The following is an 8,044-nucleotide window of genomic DNA, read 5'->3' as shown; positions in this document are numbered from 1 at the left end:
AAAGATAGTAATATAATGGAATTTTAGGCTTTTATGATTCAAGAAACATGCCGTCAAGTGTGGTAGTGCAATAGGATTTTTTTTCTTTCTTTTTTTTAGATAAATTAACATTTCTTTGTAAACCAGCAATGCTGTGTAGTGTAGGTATCCTCTGGCTCCTCCAAGGAAACTGTTTTTAGAGTGTGTTTTCCTTTTTTTCTTTTCTTACATGGAAGCATTGTAGAGGATGTGCTTGTTGAGGGAGCATCATCTTCATCCAGGGACTCAAAAGAACTGTCACCAGCTACCTCTTCTCGGACGGGGTGATAATCCGGATCCTCTATTGCAGAGTGACTCAAAATGTGCTCAACCATTTGGTCGAGCAGGCCGTTAATTAAAACAAAAAGATACATTTTAGTCCTGGTTCGTTTAGCGTTCACATTTGCGTTTTTAACGCCGAACCTAAAGATACAAAACAAGACATAAGGACGAGGTCGCAACCTGATTGGCCATCTTTTATGACGTATATTTTGCGAGCTTGCAGAACATCCAAAACAACGCCTGCGTGACTGGGTTAAATGCGCTCGTTGTTTGTGTATATGGTGTTTTTTTTTTTACCAGTTTACAACTCATTAAGACCTTATAAAATGCGTGGAATCAAAACGGCGCCAGGAATTCCTCCGTTGCACACACAAAGATGTGCTGTAAATAAGACTGGACCGAACTGTCAACATGGCCCTATGAGGAGAAAAACCAGGTACGCTGGAGCATTTTGTGCTTTTTAGGGTCACGTCTTAAGACTGCACGTCCTGTATAATCAGTCATATAATTAGTCGAACCGCACTAGAAATCGTTTGCGGTTGTTTGGTGCGCAACAAAGTCTGGATGTCAGCGTTCACACTTCTTCAAATGAACCGCACTATCAGAAAAATCGCACAAGGATTCAATGAAACCAAACCTGATCAATATAAACACGCCCTGACACTCCATAAAGCGCCAGATTTAACTATTTTAACTTGACTGAAGTACCTTAAAATGCTGGACAAGTGTTTGAACTTCACTATGTACCAAACTGGTTTAAGAGAGACAAAACTACAAAACGGGTTAAAACAAACAAAAAAAAAAGTCCTGAGCCTGAACCTTTTTTCCGGGGGCGGGGCAGCACATGCAAAGCATGCAATGACTGTGGCAACTTTAACATTTGAAAGGATACTATGGCAAAGCTATTGCTTTCTTTATTCAAACTGATTTTTTTTAATGAATATATGGTTGACCTGAAGAATGAAAGCTATATCATACACTTGGAAAATTATGAGCTATATCACCACTTATCGACACTAGGGGTGTGACAATAAACTTAGCTCAGGAGATGAGACAAAATACAGATAACTTGGTTCACTAGAACGAGACAATATTTTAATACTATTTTAAAGGGGTCATATGATGCAATTTCATTTATTCCTTTCTCTTTGGAGTGTTACAAGCTCTTGGTGCATAAAGAAGATCTGTAAAGTTGCAAAGACTAAAGTCTCAAATCCAAAGAGATATTCTTTATAAAAGTTAAGAGTCAGCCACACCTACCTAAAACGGCTCGTTCGAACACGCCCCCAAAATATCTGCATGAAACAGAAACAGCAGAGCTGAATGAGACACAGATTCACTCTCTGCCAGCAGGTGGCGCTTAAAGCATCTCCTTGGTTTCCACTTTAAACAAAGCAGCGCTGCACTTATTAACTTTAATATGCATTATACAGAGGCAAGAGGAAAAGAAAAAATACCATCGAAAGACAGTAAGTTCCCCTCAGACATACATTCATATAAACTCCTACCCCTAACTGAATCGCAATTTGTTTAGCATCTCAACAGATTTGAATAGTCACATATTTAAATCGCTTTTCAACCAGCTCACGGTTAATCGTTACATCCCTAATGATGAGGCAATAATAATTGGCTCAAATAAAAGTATCAAAACCAAGAAATTACATGATTGTATTGAACCGGATGCTGTGCGCGCTCCCAAAGACAGTTGGACATAGTGCTGTATTAGAGGTAAATACTGTTCGGTTTCTGGCACAAACTGATCGTTTCGTGTCTTAGGACATCAATGTGTCGTCACGAGACACAGAGTTTAATTTGGATTTTTCTGTGCATGTTTTTTTTACTCTCATAGACTTTGTTACCATTGCCATGCATTATACGACTGAGACTGCAATGGTTGGACTTACAAATCATCATAGGTGTTCTACTGAAGAAACAAAGTCACCTACATCTTGGATGCCCTGGGGGTAAGCAGATAAATGGTTGGACTTACAACTCATCATAGGTGTTCTACTGAAGAAACAAAGTCACCTACATCTTGGATGCCCTGGGGGTAAGCAGATAAACATCAAATTTTCATTTTTGGGTGAACTATCCCTTTAATAGATCATGTGTTAACAGAACCTTTTCAAAAACCCTGGTAAATTTGTTCTGGCAATCATATCTTTTTATGGAGATGACATGATTACTGAGCCGTTTACAAAGTGCCGCTGCTTTTTAATTAGTTATTCTATGTAAATATGCGCTAGATGGACATCATCGAACATTGCGCCTCGCAGCTTTTTGTCGCGCTTCTCCATTCATCAGGGCTACGACTCCGCAACTGGATACTATTATGCGTGTCTCGTGTTTATAAGAGCAAAACATTCTGATTGGCTAGTAATGTTAGTTTGGTTGAGAGTGAAAGCTGTGCTCCTCTCATACCATTGGTAGATGAACTCATGGACTCGAAAGTGATGTCAATCAACAAGATTTTTTTGTTGTTGTTTTGTTTTTTTAAATGTAGGACTATCTTTTTCCGCAGCACGCCGGAGATCCGGCACGGTGCCAGAGAACTTTATTCAATTCAGAACTTGCATGAATTGCTACAACTTCCATAGTTAAAAAACAAAAAAACGCAACAAGTAATATTTCCAAAAGATCTTTTATTTGGCGCCTTATTTCTTAGATTTGAAGTACTCCTCAATGACGTCCTTAGCCTGGGACTCTTTGCCATAGTCCTGCAGATGGAGACATGAAAACATTAGATGCATGTTACATCTTTAACATTTATTCAGTTTTAAAACTGACATGACTCAACTTACTATAATTACAACAGGAAACAAAATATCATCCCACTATTCAGTAAATTTAGCTTGTTGCCCTTCTAGGGACCTCAAGAATCAAAACAGGACCAAGAGGCTCGTGTCCAGGCGCTCAATCTAGCCAAGACTTCAAAACCAGACACAGGGCACGGAGAGCCAGCATCTGGACTCGACTTGGCTCAAATCGGAAGCCCTAATATTCTTTTAATAAACACTAAACGAGTTCGCCTTGCAGATAATAAAGCGAGAAGAATAGTATGCGTATTTGGCGTGCTGTCCGAGGAGAGGGCTCCGAACTCGGTAATTCTTCCCGAACCCGGGGGACCCCCCCCATCCAGGAGAGGGCTCAGAGCTCAGCATCTGCCCGAACACAGAGCGCTCTCTGGAATGGGTAGACGGTGAGGAGTCGGGGTGGTGGAGGGATGCTGAAAGACTAGATAGAGAATGAAGGTAAGGCTGCTATGATTATTTATAGTGGTTCTCTCTCGTGGTGGTTGGATAGATGATGTGATTACTGATAGTGAATTGGCCGCATTGATTATCTGCATGTGCTCCTCCCGAAATTTGTTAAAACATCACTAGTTGTAAAATCTTAAAGTAAATTAAAAAGACTCTTGAGTGTGAACAGGACTACAGTCAGACACCCACCTTAATGACTACACAGCTGCAGCCCACCACCTTGCGGGGTTTGCCCTCTCTGTCGATCTTGCACAAACCAACCCACTCACCAAGCTTCTTATTGTCATCAACCTACAAGAGAGCACAGAGACAGTTATAATTTTATGACTCTACACTTTTAAGCAGCGATTTGGGTGTTTTAGTTCAAATCAGGCTTATAAGTCCCAAATAAGTTCTTGGCAATATTCAAGAGAACACTTTGCATTTTTGGCTTTCATAGAATTTAATGGCTAATAAAAAGGAAGTACTTCCAACATTTTCTGAAGCAAACATGAGTGTTGCCAGCCACAAGAGTAGTCTTTAGCTAATTGCAGCAGTTGTTAAGATGTTCTGCGTGGTCAGAATCAAAAGCCCACCACCAGGTCTCTAGATACGGCCTGGTTACCACCATCAATGCCATTTTATCATCAACCAGGACAGGGGTTTTTAAATCCTGCTACTGGAGACCCAGAGCACTGCATATTTCATATGTCCCTCGTTTCTAAAACACCCAATTCAGTTTGCAAATGGCTCTCCTAATGAGATTATCAGAATCCGGTGCATTAAAGAAAATATACAAAATATGCAGTGCCATGTGTCTCACTGGGCCAGGAAACAAACCCTCAATTCCAATTGCAGGTAATAGCTAAATTGTTTTTTGGATAAATCACTTATAATAAGGAATTTTAATGATATGGGCTACAGTTTAAATCCTATGGAAGCTTATTTCGGCCTGAAAAATAAAAGGTAATTACAACTTATCAATTGTGAGATAAGTCAGAACTTGGGCAGTTTTTCTTTATTTTATGGCTGAAATAAAGCTTTCATAAATCCTGATAAATGTTGTATTAAATGTTATTCTCATAGCCTCTCGTCACCTTGATGAGGTTGATCTGATGCTCGGCACAGAGAGCCTCCACCAGCTTGACATACATGGGCTCATCACAGTTTGCTGCCAGGACGCAAAGATGAGCCTGGCGCCTGTCAAACAAAGAATGACCATCAATGACTTCAATCTCCTCCAACAGGTATGACCGATCGCTTCAACAGTATCTCAGACAGAAATTGGGTAACGAATGGCAGTTATCCTCAAGAGACTTCAGTAGAGGGAGCCAAATTATCATCATAGACACACAGCAACATCTTCCAGTATATTAAAGTAGTCACTTACTTGTCGAGGGCCTTGGCGGCCTCACGGATACCGCGGGCCAGACCGTCATGGATGAGTGCGGTCTTCAGCACTTCAGGCAGAGCGGTGTTGACATCCATCACACCTCCAGCAGAAATGCTATTAATTGTACGAAAGGATGTTATTGGGGTGTAAAGAGTCAGGTGTGCTCACATGCATTTAACAACCTGCGGCTTCTCAGACTGATGTCTCACTCATGATTAGAGTGAAGGGGTATCCGACTAAAGATTCAAAGTTCATCATAGCCGAGGTCACCAGAAGAAATCACCATCCAATATAAAACTTAAATGCTTTAACATGTCATACACTTTCAAGGACAGACATTAAGTTAATTTAGAGGTTATATATATATATATTAACCTCTAAATTATAATATTCAAACCCTGTATGGCTTCATTTTGTGGCACACGAGTATAAATGTACGTGTAGATAGACGTTCATAGATATAGAAGAATGTCCAATATATTCTCTTTCTGGTACATTGAAAGTGAATACTATCAAGGTATTCCGCACAAAACTATCATATAGCTTCAAAACACGTTTAAAGTTAATAATTAAATAAGAATCAAGTGGGCTACTATTAGTTTTGCGCCCCTTTGATTGACAGCTTTTGGTCACCGTTTAATTTCACTGTGTTGAAAACGGAGCTCAGACACGCCGTTCTTATTAATCTATGGGGAGAAATTAGTCATATGGTTCCTAACCTTTAGGGTGAGTAAAACAAATTTTAACCGCTACATAAAGCCATTCAGTGCACATTCCCCATTAAATCTAGATTGTGCAGCAACAGCAAGCATAAGTGTGGATGCACCATCCGTAACTCGCATAGTGAGAACACAATCGCTCACCCTTCCTCGGCCATTGTAGATTAGCGATGGATGAGAGGATAAATTTCTGAAATAAAGGCATAATATAATCGATATATTAATATCCATTCCTTAGGATACAACTTTGAGTACTTTAAACGTAGGATGCTGGATATTTAAGACCGATTCTGTCAGAGATTACAGAAACTCGCCCTACCTTCCCTCTGACTGCGAGTAAAGAGGACGTCATAGCGTCGACAACATTGTTTTAAACGCAAAAGGCCCCGATGGTGTCCATTTCACTGCCTGCATGGACAGCCACGCGGAACTCTTTTTTTGTGTGACCTTCGGTTACTTATTGTGCGTTATTGTTATTGATTTTTATTATTATTTAGAAAATATATTGCTCAACAACAACATTTTAAGACTTCCGTTTTATATTTCTGCCTAATCCACGACGATGGCGCAAACATCTCAATCCACCACTAGGTGGTGCTGTCCACTCCGTACATTATTTTTTGCCTCAGTCAGTCAGTAGTACTAGATAGCCATTGCCGCCGAAACGTATGTGGACATTCACACTTAAAATTATGATTTTTAAATGGATTGAATAACAAAATTTGAAATTATCTGAGAACAAATTATATTACAGCTTTTCTTAAAATCTGAATTTTATGAACCATATTTACTTTTTAACCAGCTAACGTTAGTGTCAGTGAGATGACCCCCCCCCATGCAAGTTTAGGCATGCCACACTGATGTCTTGATGTGTGTGTGTGTGTGAGAGAGAGAGAGAGTCTGTGCTTGTGGTAGGTGGGGCTGTTAGGTGTACTGTCAAAACTTGCTTTCCTGGTCCTTGAGTTGGCTGAGATTACTTTTGTTTTAAAGGTTCAAACAGCTTACTGAAATACCAGTCTGCTCCTCCAGCCACTTTTATTCCCAACAAACCTTTTAGCACTTTCAGAAGATGTCCATCACGGTGTATTACAGCAGTGTGAGTGGCTCTAGAGAGGTGTGTATCTGTATTTCTGACTGCTCAGGATGTGTCTAGCCGTTGATAGGCCTACTTGCTTTTTGAAACTATATGATATAAACTGATATTTTGAAGAGTACCTATTTTTTGTGTTTACATGCTATACAGTCGTCTTATGTCAAATTAGATTAGTGAAGTTAACTCCACAGAGGTTTGTGTTTGTGTCTGCAGAAGGATTTAAAAAATCCTACTGTAGATGATGAAAAACATTGTTATTACAAGAAATCTGAAGTAAATAACTAGTTGTTCTTGTCGCATGTCTTAAAAAAGGAAGAGAAACCAGAGTTCATTGTGAGTTATCAAAGGTTTATTATTTTCCATCTCTGTTTCTTCAGGTGAAGCAACATCAGTCTGAGATTCTGCAGTTTCTGGATGCCAAGAAGATCAAGTACTTTGCTGTGGACATCGCAGGAAGCGGTGACTTGAAGGAGGAGATGAGGAAGAAAGTGGGAAACCCCTCAGCGATGCCCCCTCAGGTCTTTAATGGAGACAAATACTGTGGGGTAAGTCTCATCTAGTAGCCTTGTTTTTGATACTGGTCTGTAGATCAAGAGAGAAAAATTGCTTCTGTTTTACCTGCATCAAATCAACCTCAAGTCAGAAATGGTCAGTTGATTTAATCTTCTAAAAACCGATAGGCTGCATGCTGGCATTCAAATGAATGTTTTTATTAATTTAATTTGAAATATTTTGCATTACACACTAAACCATGTTAAATCTATCAAATAATGTGACTTAAGTTCAGTATCCACGTGTTTTTCTGTTAATTATGAGTATTAAGCCATGTTTTTTTGCAGTTATTAGGAAAAGCACATAACGTTCAGGCTATGATGTGTCATAAAGCATAAACAGAACATGGAAATCTTCGAAATGAACTAAATGTATCTGTTTGGGTTTTGCAACAAGCATGTTGAAACGCTGAGTCAGTTACTGAGAGATACAAAACAGGACGTAAGTGTTTGTAGTGTATGTTAATGCTATTAATTTTGCTGTGCAAACAACACTTGAAACATAAGAGTTTGTATATAAGCACAGGAGACCTGTCAGGCTCGTTCAGTTTCTTACACACCCGTTCAAACACTCCTATCAGCTATAGATGTTTCCACTGCTTGGAATGCACCAGTGCTTTCTTGTGATAGTCTGCCACTCTGGGGAACATCTTGAGATTGCGTTGTGATGCTCAGAACAGTACTGTTTACAAATCTGCAAGAATTCCACACATGCAGTGTGTCTGGATGTACTTTAACAGTAATGCCCG

The 8,044-nt window shown here is 39.6% G+C and overlaps 2 protein-coding genes across 4 annotated transcripts; one reads left to right on the top strand and one right to left on the bottom strand.

Moving 5' to 3' along the window:
* Positions 1–2,922: 2,922 nt before the first annotated feature.
* On the bottom strand, positions 2,923–6,013 carry LOC107723758 (40S ribosomal protein S12). Its single transcript, XM_016532470.1, has 6 exons — positions 5,971–6,013; positions 5,796–5,841; positions 4,930–5,046; positions 4,637–4,739; positions 3,750–3,851; positions 2,923–3,017 (listed from the first exon to the last, which is right to left on the bottom strand). The coding sequence occupies exons 2-6, from the start codon at positions 5,807–5,809 to the stop codon at positions 2,955–2,957; spliced, it is 399 nt and encodes a 132-aa protein (XP_016387956.1). The 5' UTR covers positions 5,810–5,841; positions 5,971–6,013; the 3' UTR covers positions 2,923–2,954.
* Positions 6,014–6,082: 69 nt separating this feature from the next.
* Positions 6,083–7,516, top strand: LOC107723759 (SH3 domain-binding glutamic acid-rich-like protein 3). Of its 3 annotated transcripts, none has more exons than XM_016532472.1 (3): positions 6,083–6,113; positions 6,642–6,765; positions 7,122–7,516. In XM_016532472.1, exons 2-3 carry the CDS (start codon positions 6,721–6,723, stop codon positions 7,302–7,304), a joined length of 228 nt encoding a protein of 75 aa, XP_016387958.1. In that variant the 5' UTR covers positions 6,083–6,113; positions 6,642–6,720; the 3' UTR covers positions 7,305–7,516. The 3 variants fall into 3 exon arrangements, with proteins under 3 accessions (XP_016387958.1, XP_016387959.1, XP_016387957.1); XM_016532473.1 differs by lacking the exon at positions 6,083–6,113 and adding an exon at positions 6,544–6,562; XM_016532471.1 differs by lacking the exon at positions 6,083–6,113 and having other exon boundaries at positions 6,574–6,765; positions 7,122–7,515.
* Positions 7,517–8,044: the final 528 nt, after the last annotated feature.

The sequence above is a fragment of the Sinocyclocheilus rhinocerous genome, unplaced genomic scaffold (assembly GCF_001515625.1).
Source record: "Sinocyclocheilus rhinocerous isolate Xijiao unplaced genomic scaffold, SAMN03320098_v1.1 scaffold905, whole genome shotgun sequence".
NCBI classification, from domain to species: Eukaryota; Metazoa; Chordata; class Actinopteri; order Cypriniformes; family Cyprinidae; genus Sinocyclocheilus; species Sinocyclocheilus rhinocerous.
Note: the sequence above shows the minus strand (reverse complement) of the source record. Positions and strands in the feature narration are given on the sequence as shown.

Coding starts and splice junctions, on each gene's coding strand:
- LOC107723759 (XM_016532472.1), top strand. CDS start 6,721: ATGTCCATCACGGTGTATTACAGCAGTGTGAGTGGCTCTAGAGAG. Junction 6,766..7,121: donor GTGTGAGTGGCTCTAGAGAG/GTGTGTATCTGT, acceptor CTGTTTCTTCAG/GTGAAGCAACATCAGTCTGA.
- LOC107723758 (XM_016532470.1), bottom strand. Junction 4,740..4,929: donor GCCGCCAAGGCCCTCGACAA/GTAAGTGACTAC, acceptor TTTGTTTGACAG/GCGCCAGGCTCATCTTTGCG. Junction 3,018..3,749: donor GCAGCTGTGTAGTCATTAAG/GTGGGTGTCTGA, acceptor CTCCATCTGCAG/GACTATGGCAAAGAGTCCCA.